Raw genomic sequence first — 21232 nt, forward strand, 5'->3', positions numbered from 1 at the left:
AAAACTACATAAATTTCCAGTGGACCGCTGCGTTTGCCTTGCAGCATAGCGTTGCGGAGGCAGTGCGTTCTGTGTGGTGCAAATGTTGGGATTTATCGAACCTATTCGTCAAACTGTATGTGTAGACGGCTTGACAGAAATGGTAGCAGAAGGTGAATGTTAAACCTTTGCTGCACACATATCCAGATTATGCTACTGTAGGCACCGTACCATTTTGCCCCAAAACAATGTCGGTGTGATCGAGGCTTGTTAGGTTTCAGTATAAAAGTGACTTCAGAAAATATTCACACCCCTTGACTTTTCACACATTTTGTTGTGTTACAGCCTGCATTTAAAATGGATTAAATTTAGATTTTGTGTCAATGGCCTACACACAATACCCCATAATGTCAAAGTGGAATTGTTTGTAGAAATGTTTACAAATTAATACAAAATGAAAAGCTGAAATGTCTTGAGTCAATAAGTATTCACACCCTTTGTTATGGCAAGCCTAAATAAGTTCAGGAGTAAACATGTGCTTAACAAGTCACATATATTACATGGACTCATTCTGAGTGAAATAAGTGTTTAACATGATTTTTGAATGACAACCTCATCTCTGTATCCCACACATACAATTATCTGTAAGGTTCCTCAGTTATACAGTGAATTTCAAACAGATTCAACCACAAAGACCAGGGAGATTTTCCAATGCTTTGCAAAGATGGGTCCTGGCTGTATTGGTATTTTTTTGTTGTTGCAGATATTGAATATCCCTTTGAGTATGGTGACGTTATTAATTACACTTTGGATGGTGATTCAATTCACCCAGTCACTGCAAAGATACAGGCGTCCTTCCTAACTAATTTGCCGGAGAGGAAGGAATTTCACCATGAGGCCAATAGTCAAATCAAATCAAATTTATTTATATAGCCCTTCGTACATCAGCTGATATCTCAAAGTGCTGTACAGAAACCCAGCCTAAAACCCCAAACAGCAAGCAATGCAGGTGTAGAAGCACAATAGTGACTTTAAAACAGTTACAAAGTGTAAGGAATATGACAGGAGAAACCTTAGGAGGGATCAACAACATTGTAGTTACTCCACAATACTAACCTAAATGACAGAGTGAAAAGAAGAAAGCTTGTAAAGAATAAAAATACTCCAAAATATGCATCTTGTTTGCAACAAGGCACTAGAGTAATACTGCAAAAAAATGTGGCAAATCAATTTACTTTATGTCCTGAATACAAAGCATTATGTTTGGGGCAAATCCAACACGTCACTGAGTACTGCTCTTCATATTTTCAAGCATGGTGGTGGATGCATCATGTTATGGGTATGCTTGTCATAGGCAAGGACTACAGAGGTTTTTAGGATAAAAATAAATGAAATAGAACCTAGCACAAGCAAAATCTAGAGGAAAACCTGGTTCAGTCAGCTTTCCAACAGACACTGGGAGATTAATTCACCTTTCAGCAGGACAATAACCTAAAGCACAAGGCCAAATATTGCTAACCAAGACAACATTGAATGTTCCTGAGTGGCCTAGTAAAAGTTGACTTAAACGGTTTGAAAATCTATGGCCAGACTTAAAAATGGCTGTCTAGCAATGATCAATAGCCAACTTGACAGAGCTTGAAGAGGTTTAAAAAGAAGAATGGACAAATACTGTACAATCCAGGTGTGCAAAACTCTTACAGACTTATCCAGAAAGACTTACAGCTATAAATCGCTGCCAAAGGTGATTCTAACATGTATTGACTCAGTGGTGTGAAAACTTATGAGATATTTCTGTATTTCATTTTCAAAACATTTGCTAAAAAAAAATCTAAAAACATGTTTTCACTTTGTCATTATGCGGTATTGTGTGTAGATTTGTGAGAAAAATATATATTGAATCCATTTTGAATTCAGGCTGTAACAAAATGTGAAATAAGTCAAGGGAGAGGAATACTTTCTGAAGGAACTGTAGTTTCAGTGAGTTTAGGGAAAAGCCATACTCAATTTAACAAACCAATGTTAAAGAAAACATTTTATTGTGTAAACATAGAGCACCAGATTTTTACAAATCTTTTTTTACAATTTGCATTTAACCATTCTCAGCAACTAAACTACCTTCTCAGCACGCTGTGATATTTACATTCACGCCAAATCATCTAGTCCAGACCTGGTCCTCTCACTCACCTGCAGGAATACAAGGATAGATTGAGGCATTTAAATACAGAAGAAATTGGAATTACATTTAGAGCCGAGCTGTCTAGCCTGAACTGTAGCCAATCGGTTTCTACTTAAAGGTAGATTGACATTGAGGAGATTTGGGACGACCAAGTAGCGGCACTTATATATGTGAATTGTAGTTCTATCTGATACTCTTGGAGAATCTGGTCTTCCGCTGTGCAACCCCTTAACATCGGGACACGCCGCGGATGACCATTAAATCGCAGCAATATAAGATTGCGTGTTGGCCGCGTGGGGAAAAACCAGGGCTGCCGGGAGTTGGAACTACCGTTACCGCGTCTCCCCAACGTAAGTGAAGGAAGCATTAGCCAAACTGACTGACAGATCATGACAATGAATAATGTAGCATTGTCCAAGAGAATTAAAGGGAGAAAAATCATCTGGGCTATACAAACATATCCACATCCTTGAGTCCATATACCACTCCTTATATGGATGTGAGTCAGTAAATTCTCAGAGGCGCTGTTAGAGCCATCAATAACATTCATCAGCACAGGTGGACTGAGTTTATGGGCAGTCTCTTAGCTAATCCCAGAAGACCAGGAGAAAATCCAGGAGAGGGACAGGCACATCAGATTGGACCTCCCAGTGTGTGTTGCTGCTCTGTGTCTTCACTCTGGGTGGTGTTCTGAGTGTTGGAGTCAGGCTGTTCCATTTCGGCCAGTGAGAGGGGTGAGGGGGGCTGTGGTGTGCCTGTTCTGTCGCTGGCACCCCCCTCCTCCGCCTCTCTCTGTTGCACAGAGGACAGGTACTGCTCCAGCAGACTGCAGTCCTGACTGTCCCCCCCAACGCCAGGAGCCATGGACCCCCCCAAGGCCAGCGCCCGCACAGTCTCCAGAGAGTCACCCGTCCCACAGCTCAGTAAGGTGTCTTCCTGCCCCGCCTGCTGTTCACCTGTAAACTGGAAGCCTGAGTCCGGGAAGGAGAGGTCTGTGCAAGCCGGGTCTGCAGTGCTGAAGGCCACAGGCAGGGGGAGCCGAAGAGCTGGAGGGAGCCCGGGGGTCAGGGCTGGAGCAGGAGATGACCCAGCCTGAGCCACACTGGCCAGCTGCCCCTCCACAGTATGCTGCCACTGCTGCATGGACTGAAGCTGCAGCGAGATGGGGAGAAGGAGTGAGAAAGGGTGTGTGAGCGTGAATCTGAATCTGATTGATCCATGACCTTGTTTATCACTAATCTCAGTTAACCCAGAACTAAATACTTGCGTAATTGGTCAGATGCTTGATTTAGTTCTGGTTCAAGCCATACGTGTTAAGAGATGAGATGAAGAGCTCCACCCCCTTTCTTTGCAAGTTGATTGGTCCAAAGCACCCTAACTAATGCTGCTCGTGATCTCACGCATCCCGTTGTATCGTGACACCTCTACAGTACCATTTATGTTTACGTAATCAGTCCACGAGAGATTAGTGTATTACTGACCTGACTCCATAGAAAGTTCACAGCCTCCTCCTGTACCAGTCTATGTAACCGCTCCTCTTCGTGGTGCTGGCGCACCCTGTACACAAACGACAAGGTATTAGTTGGAAGTACTTAACATATGCATTTTCCTGATATACATGATATTCAACATAAAAGGCTAGATACCTTCACCCTTCAGAACTATCTGGCTGTGCCATTAGAAGTGTTGAAAGACTGTGAAGTTACCCGTTCCAGGGACAGCATATCCCCCCAAGGCATCCAATGTTTTAATAGCTATAGCTATATTCTGATGCAATTGCACGCTCCCTTAAAACATCTGTGGCATTGTGTTGTGTGACAACACTGCACATTTTAGAGGGGCCTTTTATTGTCCCCAGCATAAGAGGGACCTGTGTAATAATAATTCTGTTTAATCAGCTTCTTGATATGCCACACCTATCAGGTGGATGGATTATCTTTGCAAAGGAGAAATGCTCACTAACAGGGAAGTAAACAAACTTGTGCACAACATTTGAGAGAAATAAGCTTTTTGTGCTTATGAAAAATGTCTGGGATCTTTTATTTCAGCTCATGAAACCAACACTTTACATGTTGCCTTTAAGCGTGGCTAAAGACATGGCACTTTGTGCACTGCTTACAAAAGGCTAAATGTCTGCTCTTTCTAGCGACAATGGTTTTGTATGGATATTATCTTGCCAGTTTCTCTAGAAATGTCAGGAGGTTGGGGAGGACCAGCTTGTGGTAATGGCTGGAGAGGAATTAGTGGAATAGTATCAAATACATGGTTTCCAGGTGTTTGATGCCATTCCATTTGCTACATTCCAGCCATTATTATGAGCCGTCCTCTCCTCAGCAGCCTCCACTGCTAGAAACCTATTTCTCTAGCCTGACGTGGTGGTCCGTGTCTACATTCAAATTCTCTACCCTTCTAAGAGAAGTGTGCACTCGTACACTCCCCCTCATGTATTTAAAAGGAAAGGACTGGTGTGAGGAATATTGTGGAAACTCCCTCCAGCCATAAAGCAACCAATCCAATGCTTTAAAATGCATGAGGGGGAGTGAACAAGTGCACACTTCTGGAGAAGGGCAGAGAATCAGAAAGCAGCCCTTGGATTGATTGGTTCCTCTTCCGTACCTCTCCAACTCTCCAGACAGGAAGATTATGTGCTCCTGCATCCTGCGCAGGCGGATCTCACACCGGACCTCTTTGGCCAGAGGGTGGCTACGCCGAGCCCACATTCCCCTCCACCATGCCTGGATCCTGACGGCTGCCTTGTCCGCCTCACAGCGGCCCAGCCTGTCACATCTCACCACCGCTTCCTCTTCCTGCTTAGGTCCCACCCTCACCTCTGCAGCAACACAGTTTGAGTATGCTCCCTGGAGCGGATCGCTGTCATTGGTCTGTGATTGGTCACCTGCCGTCACAGGTGGACTGATGGTTAAGGTACAGGTGAGGTGGCTGTCAGCCGACACCCTTTCTCCCTTTACCTCCTTCACTCTATTTTCCACCTCGCTCTCCATCTCCCTTTCCAAGGGTGCGTGTTGGGTCTTTTCAGGAGAGGTCTTTTTGGGACGGATGGGGTGTTCAGGCGCCAGCGAGTCAGGCTCAAATGTCTCAGTTTCGTCCTCGCTGTCAGAGTGGGCGGGGTCAGAGGTGACAGGTAGAAAGGTGGACTCAGAGGAGAGCAGACTACCGGTGAGTTTATCTTCGTCCGTCTGGCTCTGAACGTCCTCCAGGTAGAGGCTGTCCTCCATACCCCTGGGGCCACGGAGAGGAGGTGCGCCCGCCTGGGAGGCTTCGCAGCCCAGCCAGGTGTTTATCTGCAGGATCGCTGGCTCTGGACACACGCACACACACACACACACACGAGAGAGGAAAATTTGAGATTTACACACCGAGAGTTATAGAATTTACAGAAACAAAAAAATACAAAACAGGTAGAGTTCATCATCTGCTACCTGCCTGTCTGGCTGGTGGGGCAGTCACAGGCGTGGCTCTGTCTGCCTCTCTGGCTCCCCCCAGTGGAGGCACATGACAGGGGCTGTGAGTCTCCACATCCAGCTGGGTGGGGCGGGGAGGGCTGGGGGAACCCCCTTGGGTCTGCTGCTGGAGCTGCCTCTGGTGGAACCTGGAGATATACACAGGACCCCTGGTTAAAGTAATGGGATTGAAAGGAGAGAGTATCCCTTAAAAGATACATTGCGGTACCTCCTTTAAAAAAAAAGTTAAATGACCAAAACTAAGCAGAAAAGACACAGAGGCATATTGATCCAGTTTCCAAGTGATCACAAGGAGGAGAACATATCCACTGCCAGTGTGATAGTTGACCTCATCGAACAGCTGTTGGCCTCACAGCCCAGTTGTGGATGTATTGTCCTACCTCTGCTTGCTGAGGATCTTCTCCAGCTTGGCATCCTCGGCCGTCTCCAGGGTTGACGTGGAGGTCAAAGGGCACACGGTGGCAAGGTACTGGACCAGTTGCACGTGCTGACCTGGCCGGTACAGGCGACCTTTGCCCTGGCTGTACAGCCACTCCGCCTTCAACCTGAGATCGCAAACAATAGAGACATTGTTGACTAGCAATGATCGTGATCATTACTCAACACTTTGATGTTATAACTACATAGTACGACACAGCAACCTTGCAGTCACCAGCCCATTTCTCTACCCAGGGATTGACATTATGGTCTGAAAGGCACTTGCCCTTTGGGCAAGTCAGGAGTAGATTTTGGTTGCCTGAAGATTATGATCACTTGCCTGAAAATGTAACAAGCTATTTTCACCTACACAAGGGAGGAACCAAAAAGGTCAGACTACTTGCATTTTGTTTGTTACCAGTAAAATATAATCACCCGCCCAATGCGGCAACCTCAGAGCTGGCTCAACATGAGCCAGATCACGACTGCTCAGATCACTTGCACCAGGCAATAGGGTAAACCTTAATGTCAATCAATGCTACCCTCCTTCCCCTGCATAGTTAGCATTTTTTAACTTCACTGGAGTTCTGGACCTGGTCTCACCCTTCTTTCTGTGACACCAAGTATCCGTCCAGGATCTTCAGGTTCAGGCACCAGCTCATGATGTACGGCCGGTTGTCGTATCCAGGCAACGAGGGGGTTGCCATGATGCAGGGGTTACTCATAATGGAGAGCTGTTCCAGGTCATGGAGGGGTGCCAGGTAGGAGACCTGTGGGAGGCAGAGAGAGAGAAAGAAATAGAGACAGGCAAGTGAGAGAGAAGTAGGAAAGAGATTGTTGTTAAAAGCAGAGCAGGTGAGAGTGAAAAGACAAAACAAGAGCAAAGAGAGAAAGTAGAGTGCAAAGGGACAAGGGTCTTTACCTCGTTGAGGTCTCTGATCTCATTCTCTGCCAGGGAGAGGATGGACAGATGGGCGGGCAAATGAGTGGGGACAGTCCGTAGCGTCGTAATGCTGTTACCATGAAGGAGAAGGGTCTGCAAGAGAAATAGCAGCCTGTCAATCAACACCACAGAAAAACTGTCCTGCTTAATGCTCCAGAATTCTATCTGCATCCCCATAACTCTGAAAAGTCATGAGGCAAGATCTGTTCTCACCTTTAAGGCTAACAGCTTGGTAAGATCACCAATGTTGGAGATGTTGTTGTCAGACACGTCCAAGTGTTGGAGAGCCACACAGCCGTTGAGCTGCTCAATGACCTGAGTGAAAAGTGGATATCCAAATTCCTTGATCAGGAGACAAAATGAACACATTATGGAGGTAGTACATTGTCCACTTTCTTCCCCTCACCTTGATGTTGTTTCCTGACAGGTTGAGCCACTCCAGGTGTGGCAGGTCTCTCAGCCCTTCAATATAGCCAATACTGTTATTGGGCAGGTTCAGAACTCTCAGCTCGGTTAGACGACACACACCCATCATCCGCACCAGGCGGTTACCAGCAACTGACAGCTGACCAGCACAGAACAGAGAGAGGCAGAATAAGACAGCAAGACAATATAGAGGGAACTAATACAACCCAATTTGGTGAATTACAAGTTTGCAACAATTTGTAAATGCCCATTTACAAATAATCTGAGGAATTCAACAATGTTCAACAATTAAGTTGACCAGATTCCATCAAATGTGCTTGGATAGAAAGGTCTACCTGTTGGAGGCCTCGGCTCCTCTCCAGATGGTCCAGTTTCATGATGTGGTTCCTGTCCAGAATGAGTGTGTGTGTTTCATCAGAGCAGGTGAAACTGGGCTCCAGTTTCTGCAGACCCTGCGCTGACAGGTCCACCACTGGACCTAAAGGGGAAACAGAGAGAAACATAAAAACATGGGCGTGGGCGGATGTATAATCTATTATGCACATGTTGGTAGTATCACCATGAACACGAACGATACATAGAAACAGTATAAGCCATACAGCGGAGGACAACAGCAACTAGGGAGGCAAGCTTATAAATCTACTATGTACATACTGTAGACACAGCCTCAAGCAAGATACAGAAAAGGATCCAACTGAAACATGGAAGCCATCTTGGAGAACTGCTGTTGATCACTATCATACAGTTTATTCATACTGGGCAGACTATTTCACTCTGTTGATTGAGTAGCTGATATAGCAGTAGATAAAGACATTCTGGGTGTGAAAATCCATTATGGTATTGGGATTATTGGTCAGACAGTGAAAACAATTTCACATATGTAATGAAGCATAGCTCTACTGAAAACACTCCAGTCCTGAACGCATGACTCTGGACTTTTAGATAATGAAAGGATGGGTAAGCTAGCTACAGTCAGTAGTTCGAGCTAGCTAACGTAGGACAGAACCAATCATCGAAACATACGTATGTTCACTAAATCGTTGCCCTACAAAGTCAAACGTCACACAAAGGGAGCTGTCATGCACTCACCAGTTGTGTCAAAAGTCAAATCTGATACTCCCATTTCGCGCAGAATATACGAGGCTGCACCAAACTCGCTACGCTAGCGTGCTTGCCAAAGCACAACTGTCTGGTTAGAGACCTCCATCGAAAACAGAAAGAACGCTTAGAATTGATTGGAATATGTAGTTCAAAAATGTCCGTTTGTCATTAAAGGACCACTATGCTTGGTTTAAAAAAAACTACAATAAGCTTTACTGCAGTGCAGGGCGCTGTTGATAATCAGGTGGGAAAGAGATCTCTATAGATTTACACTTGATAGAAATCCCAATATGAAACGGAAAAAAGCATGATGGTACTTTGAAACGTGTACACTGATCAAACATATCTATAAAAAAAGAAAAATACCTTCATTTTGTTCAATTTGTTGATCGGGTCCTTTGGCTTGCCTTTCTATCATCGCCATACTTCCCGCTTGTGTCAACACCAAGCAACCGATCTAGTTGCTGATTGGTCAAATACTTTTTTTATAAACAAAATTCATTTTTGAAAATCAAAATACTGATCCTGACTGGATGTAATGAAAAAAAATACATGAGGTGTAGATAAAAATCCGTAGATTTTTTAAATAAATAATTATGAAATCTCACCTATAACTTCGTTTCCGTTTCCGCCATCTTTCTTTCCGGTTTTGTGTCCTCCTCAGCCATCATGAAGTGAGTTTACGGAATAATATCTATTGCCATCAAATGTTTAAATTAACACTTTTACCAATAAAAATGACATATTTTACACAAGTACACGTTGATCATCCATTCATGATTTATCTTAATCCGCTACAGGGTCGAGCTGTGCAGTTTCAGCGGGTATAAAATATACCCCGGCCATGGCGTCCGATACGCCAGGATAGACGGAAAGGTACGGCGATATGGCTGCTCTTCCTTCCTCTAATGCCGTTTAGTAATGTTTGGTTTCTCACGGTTGACCGCAATAAGCCGTGGCCGACATTGTGTTAATTCTAACAGTAGAACTGTTCATGTCGGGTTTGTTCTTGGTCTGTCCCGTGGACACCGACTATGCTAGATCTCCAGCTATCTAACGTTAGAATCCAAGTTCTTTATCCACGTCAGGTATAACATTACAACTAGCTAGACATGTAAGTTACTTATCAACTTTGCCAAATATGCTACATCTCACTAATGTGTAGTTTAACATCCCCTCTGTCTTTACCAGGTTTTCCAGTTCCTGAATGCTAAGTGTGAGTCTGCCTTCCTGGCTAAGAGGAACCCCAGACAGATCAACTGGACTGTGCTGTACAGGCGCAAACACAAGAAGGGCCAATCTGTAAGTACCGATCTAGTTATTGTCTATCATTTTCCCCCAATGCAGATTATACAATCTTAGTTCAGACATAGTGTGCCTTTTTGTTTTTGGCTGCGGGTGTGATGTGTGCGTGGTTGCCATCTGCGTTATGTACCGTCGCCAGGCTGTGTCTTACAGCTTGTCGGCAGTGCTCACTCCACACACCTGTGGCCATAGAGCCACTGGAGATCATAGTACTGGCTCTGTGAAGTCTTTGACTCCTTAACACTGGTCAGCCTCCATACTCTCCTACAAACCTTTATATGTGAGAAAGATGTTATGGGTTTGCAGTTATGTGAATACATCTGTGATTTGTTACTGTTCATTTAGCAAGAACGGTACTGTCAATGAGTATTCATATAGGTCTAGTTCAGCCACATGAGTGACACTTAAATGTCTGTATTCTCCTGTGTTGTGCCTATTGATACTCATCAACACTACCAAACTGCCCATATCTGATCCAGAATGTGTTCCCGACTGCATGTTGTCTATTTCCTGTGCTAACAGGAAGAGGTAACAAAGAAGCGCACACGTCGTGCTGTGAAGTTCCAGAGGGCCATCACCGGCGCCTCCCTGGCTGAGATCATGGCCAAGAGGAACCAGAAGCCTGAGGTCCGCAAGGCCCAGCGTGAGCAGGCCATCAGGTGAGGACCCGACTCAACCCCACCAAAACCACGCTTCACCAGAAATGTTTCTTTAGATGTAAAATGGCAGTGGCTGGCATGTTGGTGCCAAATAAATAAACTGTCTACTGCGGTGGGGCACTTAATGTGTGGTGTTCAAAAAGTAAGTTTCTGTCAAGTTTGACATGTGAAGCACATGTAGCTGCTGTTCACACTGTGACACGGTCACCTTGCTGTGATACTGTTTTAAGTGTAAGGTGGAATGGTTCATTGTCAGTCAGGTTTTTATTCTCTCATCACTTGTTATTTCTGCAGTCTGGACTCGTGTCTTGTTTTGCTTGTGTGGAATGGGCCTAATTTTTTAAATCATTCTGGTCTCCAGAGCTGCCAAGGAGGCCAAGAAGGCAAAGCAGACAACCAAGAAGCCCTCTGCCGCTGGTGCTAAGGTAAGATAGCAATATAGATATGTGTTTCTATGACGGTGTGAATCTGATTGTTCAGAAGCCTGTAAGAAACCTTTATGACCTGCATTTATAAAACACAGCAAGGTTTCTCTCTATTTTCATTTGTCTGTGAAATTCAGATTCAGATAGTTTAACTGTCGTACCTAAAGTGTATATAAAACACTACAGCCTCAACATGGGTAAAACTATAATTGTGATATCATGGATGGTCAGTCCTTGCATCCATAGGTCTGTCTATGAATTTGAGTTGTTTTTTTTCAGCCCATCCCTCAGCTTTTTACTGAAATGTGCAGGGTGTAAGTGTTTCTCCTGCTCGTTGCCCCTTTAAAGGTACACTCAGCCTTACAAAGCAAAAAAAATTGGCAGTATTGGGTCGACTTCCGCAACCAAACGATGCTGCACGTTCTCCTCAGCAGTTGTCATGTTGCAGAAGAGGGAAGGGAAATGGCTCTTTAGGCACTGTTGCATCCTCTTGCATCGCGCTCTGCTCCCGAGTGGCGCAGCGGTCTAAGGCACTGCATCTGTGCTAGAGGCATCACTACGACCCTGGTTCGATCCCGGGCTGTATCACAAGTTGCTGTGATCAGGAGTCCCATAGGGTGGTGCACAATTGGTCCAGTGTCGTCCAGGTTAGGGGAGGGGTTGGCACCTATGGTTTTAATTTATGCTTGGAATTCTAATGGTACCAAGTGGTTTATCAAGAGCTGTGATGAACTGCATAACCCTAGCACTGTGGTCAGGTACTGAATTGGATTCCAAAGGTGGTTAGGACTTTGTCTAATCTGAGTACTTTGTCCCCCTCTGTAGGCCCCTGCCAAGGCAGCACCCAAACCCAAGGTGGCAAAGCAAATGAAGGTCAATGCACCTCGCGTTGGAGGAAAACGCTAAACCTTTTTGCTTTGTTGGTTGTGAAATAAACTTTATTGGTAAACAAAGATGTTTGGGCTGTGTGATCTCATGTTTGTCGGTGCTTTTCTTTTCTATATTTGTGTAATTGACAGTTGTTGTCATACACCCTGAACTGTCTTTCCTTACTAGTGTTTCAATGTCACATGCACAAGTACAGTGAAAAGCCTTAATTGCGAGCTCTAAACCCAACAATGCAGTCATCAATAACAAATGTAATACTAAAAATAAGGTAGAACAAAAACACACCAGCTATAAAAATAGGAACACAAAGTAAGCATACTAAGTACATGGTCGGTTCGAGTACGATTTATAATGTACAGGGATACTGGATCGACGAGTGCCTTCAGAAAGTATTTATACCGCTTGTCTTATTCCACATTTTGTTACATCCTAAATTCAAAATTAATGTAAAAGTCTCACCCATCTACACACTGCCCCATAATGACAAAGTGAAAACATGTTTTCATAAGTCTTTAAGCTCTTCAAGCGCAGTAAAATGGGTGGTTGATTGTTGCTAGACAGCCATTTAACGGTCTTGTCGTAGATTTAAGTCAGAACTGTAACTCGGCCACTCGAACATTCACTGTGTTCTTGGTAAGCAACACCTGTGTAGATTTGGCCTTGTGTTTTAGGTTGTCATACTGAAAGGTGAATTCTTCTCCCAGTGTCTGGTGGATGGAAGACAACCAGGTTCTCATCTAGGATTTTGCCTGTGCTTAGCTCCATTCAGTTATCTTTTTCATCTTAACTCTCCAGTCCTTAATTTATAAGTATACCTATAACAGGATGCATGTTTTGGAATATTTTTTAAATTTCTGTTCACGTTTCCTTTTCACCCTGTCAATTAGGTTAGTATTGTGGATGAACTACAATGTTGCGCCACTATCAGTTTTCTCCTATCACAGCCAATCAACTCTTAACGGTTTTAAATTCGCCATTGGCCTTATGGTGAAATCCATGAGCGGTTTCTTTCTCCAACGGAGTTCGGAAGGACGCCTGTATCTTTGTAGTGACTGGGTGTATTAATACACCTTCCAAAGTGTAATTAACTTCACCATGCTCAAATGGATATTCAGTGTCAGTATTTTTTACCTATCTACCAATGGGTGCACTTCTTCATGAGACATTGGATAACCTCCCTGGTCTTTGTGGTTAAATCCGTTTGACATGCACTGCTCAACTGAAGACCTTACAGTTCATTTTGGGGTAGTTGTTCAAAAATAATGTTTAACACTTATTCAACACCGAGTCCATGCAACATGTGACTTAAGTGTTTTAATTTTTTTACTCCTGAACATATAGGCTTGCCATTAAATGGATTGAATAGTTATTGACTCAAGACATTTCAGCTTTTCATTTTTATTAATTTGTAAAAAAAATAATAATAATAAAATAATAATCCACTTTGACATTATGGGGTATTGTGTGTAGGCCAGTGACACATCTCTATTTAATCCATTTTAAATTCAGCCTGTAAAACAAACTAGGAACATTCTAGGGCTGTGAATACTGTATGTATAGGGGAAGGTGACTAGGCAGCAGCATGTAGGTGTGTGTAGAGTCAGTATAAATGTATGTGCATAGAAGTATTAGTGTGTGTAAAGAATCAAATATAAGAATACAATACAAAGGTCAACTCAGTCCATGTAGCCATTTTGTTAGCGTTTTAGTTAGGTATTTAGCAGTCTAATGGCATGGGGATAGAAGCTGTTCAGGAGCCTGTTGGTGTCAGACTTGATGCACCAGTAATGCTTGCTGGGAGGAAGCAGAGAACATATCCGGGCTTTTCTTTCACACCGCCTGAAAAAGAGGTCCTGGATGGCACCGAGCTCGGCCCCAGTTATATACTGGGCTCTCCACACCACCCTACGTAGCGCCATGCAATCGAGGGCGGTGCTATTGCCATACCAAGTAGTGATACAGCCAGTCAAGATGCTCTCAATGGTACAGCTGAATAACTTTGATGGCTCATGCCAAACCTTTTCAACCTCCAGATGGGGAAGAGGTGCTGTCTTCACGACCCTGCATGTGTGTGTGGACCATTTTAAGTTCTTAGTGATTTGGACACCAAGGAACTTGAAGCTCTCGACCCGCTCCACTGAAGCCCCGTCGATTTTCATGTAGCATCGTGTTGAGGGTCAGCGTGGCGGAGATGTTGCCTACCATCACCACCTGGGGTCGGCCCATCAGGAAGTCCAGGATCCAGTTGTAGAGGGAGGTGTTCAGTCCCAGGGTCCTAAGCATGGTGATGAGCTTGGAGGGGACAATGGTGTTGAACGCTGAGCTGTAGTCAATGAACAGCATTTTCACATAGGTATTCCTCTTATCTAGGTGGGTGAGGGCAGTGTGGAGTGCAATTGAGATTGCGTCGTCTATGGATCTGTTGGGGCGCTATGCAAATTGGAGTGGGTCTAGTGTCAACTGTGACTAAGTTGGTGTTGAGACTCAACTTCCACCTAGTACAGCCAGGAGAGTATGGGTCTCTTTGGTTCCTCCTTCTGTGGAGTTTTTCCTTAACACTGCTTCTACTGGCACTTTAGTTGTCTAGGTTACCGCAAAGCACAGGCTGCATTTACACAAGCAGACCAATTCTTAACTTTTTATAAATCAGATCAGCACTGAGAAAGATCGGTCAGAAGACCAATTTAGTGGAAAGAAATATCAGAATTGGGCTGCCTGTGTAAACGCAGCCTTAGTGACATGTTGAAAAGGTGTTGCGTATACAAAAAGGGGGACCAATAAATTGGTAACTTACTTTTGATCCAATCTTTAGCATGTGAAACTGTTTTTCACAGTATAATGTGAAAAACCCCCACTGCAAATGATGTAGAGGCATGAATGTCTCAGTTGGTTTCCACCCTTGTGCCAAGTCACATATGCCTCAATTCAGGTCCAAACACATACTCACTCTCCCTGTCCAAACAATCTATCATACACTTTCTGCTCAGGAATGAAACTGCTTCAGAATATGCCAAGATTTTTTAATTCAACAGAACAAATAAGGGCATATATATCATAGGCACTAAAGATATAACCTCAACATACATAAGTGCCTGTTCATGTTTCAGTGCATTGTGGACCAATGTATTTAGCCAGTTATTGCTATAAAATTTCAGAGATCGATGAACAAAATGACTTTTTAAATTCTCATCTAGTTACACTAACAGATTATGCGTCTCCCAACTACTGAGAACCAATCAATAGGAGACGAGGACCTTGACTACAGGGCCAATACAGGTTGTCCTTCTTGGGTCCAAGTACCACGCTAGATTCAGCCCCCAAGACTGTAACACATAGGACACATTACCAAAAGGTTCCTCCTAATGATCAGGGGGAAAAAGGTGATTTCCTACTGGCATTTGAAAGTCTACAGTTAAAAGCTATATGAATAGTTTTTTTTTAACCTGATTTATTGGTTAAAGCATTTACTACACGTGGAAGGAACAGTCACATGGTATGCATGTACGGTTTAATCATCCTACTGATATAGACATAGTTACCAAAATTGCTGAAAATAGTTGAATAAGCATATGGGATGAAAGTGACATTTTTTTAAAACATTTTTAATTTGGGGAGACATTCTTTTTAACCACAATCAACACAGATCCAAGACCTTCCTTGTTTGGAAACCACTCCATGAGAAATGACGACTACTCAAAAGAAATAACGGAAAAAATGCAACACTTCCCAAAAAGTGCATGCTAAACATTAATCATGAACAAATTAAAAAACAGTCATGCAATTTGTTGTATGAAGTAAAACTTAAATACTACAGCTTGTGCGTAGATGACAAACATTTGAGTGTTTGGTGAGGGTTAATATGCCATTATAACCCTGAAGAAATCCAGGCAAATTACATGATCTACAGCAAGGAAACATTGTTTTTTTTCTACTGTAAAATCGAGTGAGGATGGAAAAGGGATGGAGGGGCTTAGAGGGACTGAGTTTGTGCCGGTGATAAGCTCCCTTACAGTCCATGGAGATGGACTGGTGACATAATTCAAGACTCTGCTGGGGCAGCTTCCTCCTTTGCTAGTGCCTTCTTCCCTTGTTCATACCTGTAGTGTGAAAGGGGATAACGGAAGAGGAAAATAAACTTGAGGTTTATGTACATTTATTCAAATACATTTTCCCTTATATGGTCAAGGAAATAAAAGCTAAACAAAGTATAACAGTCGTTTCTTATGAGCCTCCTGGTTGATTCCTAAAGAACTGACAAAGGACAGAAAAATATATTGTGGCTGTTTATGGAGAAGCCAAATCTATAGGTCAGTTCTTCATTCTATTTCTGCACTCTAAGAGAGGTTCACTTACTGGAAGATCCTGTAGAGCTGGGATATTCCAGCACTACCCACAAATAAATTGACAGCAAAGAGGTTCCAGTTCTTTGGAATGATGACCAAAGAGTATCTGGACCAGGTCAGACCTGAGAAAGTGGGAAAAGTGATTAGTTAATGAGTGAAGTTGTTTATTTGACTGGAGGATTAATTTACACTATACCTGTCACTCACTGAATAATATAGGAACTCCACTATACCTGTGGCTGTCAGTACAGCAGACTGGGAAAAGCTCAGTTTCTCAGCTGGTCGACTCATATCTGCCAGACCAGCCCCGACCAGACCCTATAGAGATGAGGAGAGGCATGGGACTTGAAATTTGTTTCATTAGACAATACCTTCAAACATGTTTACATTTAGATAAGGCAATAGCTCAAGCTTAGCAAATCCAGCCCTTACCCATTTGAACATCGGGGCCCAGAAGAAAATAGTCTTTGGACCTGGAATTAGAGAAGACACAATCCATGAGAAAATTGATTACAGAACAGATGATAAAATAAACAATTCTCAGCAAATTCTCAGTTCAGGGCAGGGAAATCTTAAACACTTAATATGAGTGATGCTTGTGGATGTGTAGGCCTAAACTATTTTCATTGTTCTGCTATCTATCCCATTGGTAACCAAATATGTCTAAATGACCTCTCCGAAGTAACATCTCACACTCCATGAATAAGATGATACTCAGAGATGTTTTTGTAATCTGTAATCTAGAGCTAAAAATGGCCTTAAATGATAAAGTAAAATAAAAAAAGAAGCTTTTTTTACATAGTGGTGGAGCCAATCCACACAGTGGCACAGTGCCCTTCTTTGGGGAGAACCTTGGCATGGACAAAAAGCTTCCTCATGCAATATGCTAACACCACCATTGTCTGCTCTGAATCTAATCTACCATCTCCATCAGAAAACACTTGGCTCCGGCTGCACAATGAGGAGGGAAGAGAACTCTGTTTTAACCAATCATCTTGCAGGGAGTTGGGCCCCACCCCTCATGTGGTCAAAACTTTCTTCCCTGGTAGCGGTGTTCTGTTCTCCAATAGCAATGATAGAGTGATGACAACTTTAGTCTGAACTTTAGTCTGCATTGAAAGATAAACATTATTGACTCTACAGGAAGAGTTCATGCAGTGATAAGTCAACAAGAATCAAATCAGGGCATTAGTCCTCCTAGCCAGCAATCATTGTCTTATACCAATTTAAGTTACAATTCAAGCATTAGGCTAATTATTTTTTCTCCACATATTTTGACCAACAAGAAATGTAAAAACAAGGGTTGGCTGTGTCAGCTTGTGCCCCCAATCTAATGCTACGTTCAAATTAGCAGTTTGAACTGACTCAAGTCCTATTTTTTGGCATATCCAATTCTAAAATCGGTCCTTTTTCCTGCAGTCTGAACAGCTGAAAAGCACACGGAATCGGAAACTTCAACACACATTTCAAACCACCTACGTAGGCGGTTTGAAGTCAGATACAAACCTGATTCCTGTCCATGTGACTTGTCTGAACGGTCAATTCCAATGGTTTCTAGACTTTTGGCATATCGTGTTGCATGCTAGTTCTGTTGACAGTTTGACAAGAATGTGGTAGCTAAATAGCTTGTTAATTGTTCACAAACAAATGAGTGAATGTGCTAGAAAGAAACAGCTACCTTAGGAGCTAGAAACAGAGCTGCCATGTCTATTGTTGCCATTTTGTACCTAGCTAGCTAGTTGACTGCTGTGGCTAGCTAAAATGTTCTTGTTTTGAAAGTTGGATTATCTTATCATTTGAGGCTATAAAAAGTGTTTTTACACTATGGTTTTAACAATTCAAAGTAACTGGGAAATGTACATGACAGGCATTGTGGTCACCTTAGCTTGCTATATAACTTCTGAGGGATAGGAAGCACGAGCACCACCACCAATCAGCCCGTCATTATTATGACAACTTGTGTTGCCATGTCAGCAAATGACTGCTGTCTGAACACACACACACAAATCTGATTTGGTCACTTGCTATTTGGACAGTCAGTATTACAAAATGCATAACACACACACTATTTGAGCATTAAGGCCTGCAATGCGACGCCATTCAAAAAATGTCATCATTTGTTTTTTTGTTGATTGTGGTGGAAAAAGAGATCTCATGCACCGCTCCAGAATCTCTCATAAGTGTTCAATTGGGTTGAGATCTGGTGACAGGCAGACCGACACACTTTAAACCCCCTATGCTCCTTTGGCTGCGTTTACACAGACAGCCCATTTCTGAAATGTGTTCCACTAATTGCTCTTTTGACCAATTACATCAGATCCTTTTCAGAGCAGATTTGATGGGTCAAAATACCAATTAGTGAAAAACATCCGAATTGGGCTGGCTGCCTGTCTAAACGGAGCCAAGGTAATGGCCATCAGGGCATTATTATACAAGACACTAAGCATGATGGGATATTAATGGCTTAATTAACTCAGGAACCACACCTGTGTGGAAGCACCTGCTTTCAATATACTTTGTAGCCCTTATTTACCCAAGTGTTTACCTTATTTTGGCAATTACCTGTAGGCCTACATAGGCTGCTATGCAACAGGTTTGGCCAATCACATATTTTTTTCTGCCAAAGGCACATACATGTAACTGCCAAAATAAAGGAAACACAAACTAAGTGTCTTAATAGGGGCCCGAGCCGCTTCAATGCACCTTGGCATAGATTGTGTCTGGAACTCTATCGGGAGGAATGCAACACCATTCCCCCACAAGAAATTCCATAATTTGGTGTTTTGTTGATGGTGGTGCTGTCTCAGGCACCGCTCCAGAATCTCCCATAAGTGTTCAATTGGATTGAGATCTGGTGACTGACACACACACTTCAAACCCCCTATGCTCCTTTGAGACTCCTCATTCAAAGTCACTGAGATCTGTTCTTCTTGCCATGGTAGCAACTGGGCAATTTTATACATGACCCTAAGCATGATGGAATATTTTATTTGCTTAAATATCTCAGGAACCACACCTGCTTACTTTGGATCCCTAAATTACCAAGATGTCCTTTATTTGGTCAGTTATCTGAAGTACACTGCATTATATAGTGCAAATAGTGATTGTTGGCATCATTAACAAAACACCCCTAAGGACAAATGTATGGGACTTTGACAAATAACACAGCCTATCACCTGTGCAGAATTGAGTCTGTCCTCTCACAAGATATATGCAGGTTATAGAAAGGAAAAATATTTTTTAAGGACAAAGGTTAGTTAACAGCCGTAGCTAAATGTACTGGTTTAGGAGTGTTCAAAGACTGCAAATGCTTACAAGCAATTCGCTCTCCGCATTGATTTTCTAAAAACATACAACTACTTATTCTGTAAGGAACCATGCAAATGCTGAAAATCGAATTGCTATACTTAGCTTCCATTCGCTTTGGTACTGCATTCCAGACAATCCTATCACTCACACAAAGCTCCACGCAACCAATGAGGTCTATGCCTGCAACCACGCTCATGTAGCCAGCTACTGTGTACCATTGACTGCACAGTACTCAATGGGATAACTAATCTGCAAAAATGTTGTGGCATCTCTTTACAGATTGAGGCGCCGCCATTACACATTTGTTTGGGTTAAAAACACAGAGCAGCGAGATTAGATAAAATATTGCTTGCACACATCAAAATATGTAGGAAGGGATTTTGACATCATTCATGAACTAAACCAAGGCCACTTCAGCAACAACAGCGGTCATCAATGTGTACCGTCCTCAATTTGGTCTAGACGCACGCCAGTTGCTGATAATCTATGGCTAACGCTGGCTGTCACAGTCTAATAGCATTTACATTACCTGCAGGGTGATTGTAGAGAGGTCTCAGTTTTGCTGGCAACATTAGCCCGATCTTATCCAGCAGTTTGTGATAGGAAACTCTCATCGCAGCCATGTTTGCAAAAGGCTAATGTTGCTGTCTAACGTTAGCTACACCTGACCTAGCAAGCTAGCTAGCTTGCTAAATACGTAGCTACGAAGGTAAATTAGTTCGACTTTGACACTTGAGTATTGGTATTGCCCTATATCTAATATTTGCAGCAATGTAGTCATAAAACGGTTCGGGAAAAATGTCAAAGGCGTTGTAAATACTTTCGACCTTCTAATGCAAACCTATTGGCATGTAGCTAGCAGTGCTCATTCCCGGTGGCCTTGATTTGAGAGCTTTTACAAGGTGGTGACTTTTCTTCACAGCGCAACCTATCTAGCACAGTACCACAACAAGACGCTCCTAATTCCTATTGGTGTGTTTGGGCCAATCCTCCGAACATGATTGGTGTACTAGAGTCCAGTGCCATCCATTTAGCGACAGCAGATGGAGACGGGCGGCACGTTCGACCAGACTCTACCATTTGTTCATCTGGCTACACAATCCTGTATTAATATGATGCCACTTTACTACAGTATCGCGCAATTATAACTATATGATATATAATAGCCTCAACTGGATTTTCAACTAATTGTTAGAGAGACTGGAGTTTCTAAACCCAGAGGCGCAACATCGCGAGACTTCCGGGAACGCTTGTGAAACAGACCAGAAAGACCAGGTCGGGGTTTGGGGTTTGAGAAGTGAAAAATATTCCATATTCCATTTTCTCGAAATCAAAGGGCAAAACCTAGATTCGAGCCGGTTTCTTCAGTAGTTAAACATGGTATTACTCCAACCTCGTGATAGTGACAAACTGATACATTTTAATGTGTCAGAAACAATTTTATATCGAATGAGTGCCTTTGAATTGACGTCCGGTACATGCGCAGTTCGGCGAGAGACGACTGTTATACCATATGTTGTTTATAACTTTTTTATATTTTTTTAAATAATAACAAATCAATACATAAAGCACATGAGGGAACACAAGCATACATAGATTACAAACAATAGACAATCGAGCTAGGGGGTACAATATCACATTACAATTACACAAGGACCTTAAGGGACATGCATATACTTACAATTCTAACAGATTTTTGGTTAGTAGAGCATTTAACTGTCTTAAAATAAGGTTCAATTTCTTTTTGTAGGGTACGAAAATGTGTTTTTCTGTTTG

General features: G+C 42.8%; 3 protein-coding genes and 1 non-coding gene across 7 annotated transcripts; 2 read left to right on the forward strand and 2 right to left on the reverse strand.

Annotated features, from left to right (window-relative positions):
- Positions 1-884: 884 nt before the first annotated feature.
- Positions 885-8999, reverse strand: LOC109870566 (centrosomal protein of 97 kDa-like). 4 transcript variants are annotated; one of them, XM_020461133.2, is made up of 11 exons: positions 8894-8999; positions 7762-7904; positions 7407-7565; positions 7214-7315; positions 6980-7093; positions 6661-6827; positions 6021-6185; positions 5599-5768; positions 4775-5477; positions 3640-3715; positions 885-3310 (listed from the first exon to the last, which is right to left on the reverse strand). In XM_020461133.2, the coding sequence occupies exons 1-11, from the start codon at positions 8949-8951 to the stop codon at positions 2792-2794; spliced, it is 2376 nt and encodes a 791-aa protein (XP_020316722.1). In that variant the 5' UTR covers positions 8952-8999; the 3' UTR covers positions 885-2791. The 4 variants fall into 4 exon arrangements, with proteins under 4 accessions (XP_020316722.1, XP_031656422.1, XP_031656424.1 ...); XM_031800562.1 differs by having other exon boundaries at positions 891-3310; positions 5599-5789; XM_031800564.1 differs by lacking the exon at positions 8894-8999 and adding an exon at positions 8516-8832 and having other exon boundaries at positions 891-3310; positions 5599-5789.
- A 98-nt stretch (positions 9000-9097) lies between these two features.
- On the forward strand, positions 9098-11873 carry LOC109870579 (60S ribosomal protein L24). The gene is made up of 6 exons (XM_020461150.2): positions 9098-9201; positions 9328-9403; positions 9719-9829; positions 10355-10491; positions 10853-10916; positions 11742-11873. Exons 1-6 carry the CDS (start codon positions 9197-9199, stop codon positions 11820-11822), a joined length of 474 nt encoding a protein of 157 aa, XP_020316739.1. The 5' UTR covers positions 9098-9196; the 3' UTR covers positions 11823-11873.
- On the forward strand, positions 9925-10104 carry LOC116356890 (small nucleolar RNA SNORA23). The gene has a single exon (XR_004205188.1). It is a non-coding gene; the product is annotated as a small nucleolar RNA SNORA23 (small nucleolar RNA).
- A 2937-nt stretch (positions 11874-14810) lies between the features above and the next one.
- On the reverse strand, positions 14811-20953 carry LOC109870588 (mitochondrial pyruvate carrier 2). Its single transcript, XM_020461160.2, has 5 exons — positions 19986-20953; positions 16580-16620; positions 16381-16465; positions 16158-16269; positions 14811-15901 (listed from the first exon to the last, which is right to left on the reverse strand). The coding sequence occupies exons 1-5, from the start codon at positions 20077-20079 to the stop codon at positions 15844-15846; spliced, it is 390 nt and encodes a 129-aa protein (XP_020316749.1). The 5' UTR covers positions 20080-20953; the 3' UTR covers positions 14811-15843.
- Positions 20954-21232: the final 279 nt, after the last annotated feature.

This window comes from Oncorhynchus kisutch, linkage group LG2, assembly GCF_002021735.2.
Source record: "Oncorhynchus kisutch isolate 150728-3 linkage group LG2, Okis_V2, whole genome shotgun sequence".
Lineage (NCBI taxonomy): Eukaryota > Metazoa > Chordata > Actinopteri > Salmoniformes > Salmonidae > Oncorhynchus > Oncorhynchus kisutch.

Coding starts and splice junctions, on each gene's coding strand:
- LOC109870566 (XM_031800562.1), bottom strand. CDS start 8,951: ATGGCGATGATAGAAAGGCAAGCCAAAGGACCCGATCAACAAATTGAA. Junction 7,566..7,761: donor GGAGCCGAGGCCTCCAACAG/GTAGACCTTTCT, acceptor TGTGCTGGTCAG/CTGTCAGTTGCTGGTAACCG. Junction 3,311..3,639: donor TGAACTTTCTATGGAGTCAG/GTCAGTAATACA, acceptor ATCTCGCTGCAG/CTTCAGTCCATGCAGCAGTG.
- LOC109870579 (XM_020461150.2), top strand. Junction 9,830..10,354: donor AACACAAGAAGGGCCAATCT/GTAAGTACCGAT, acceptor CTGTGCTAACAG/GAAGAGGTAACAAAGAAGCG. Junction 10,492..10,852: donor CAGCGTGAGCAGGCCATCAG/GTGAGGACCCGA, acceptor TCTGGTCTCCAG/AGCTGCCAAGGAGGCCAAGA.
- LOC109870588 (XM_020461160.2), bottom strand. CDS start 20,079: ATGGCTGCGATGAGAGTTTCCTATCACAAACTGCTGGATAAGATCGGG. Junction 16,621..19,985: donor TCTCTACAATCACCCTGCAG/GTAATGTAAATG, acceptor CTCTAATTCCAG/GTCCAAAGACTATTTTCTTC. Junction 16,466..16,579: donor GGGCCCCGATGTTCAAATGG/GTAAGGGCTGGA, acceptor TCATCTCTATAG/GGTCTGGTCGGGGCTGGTCT.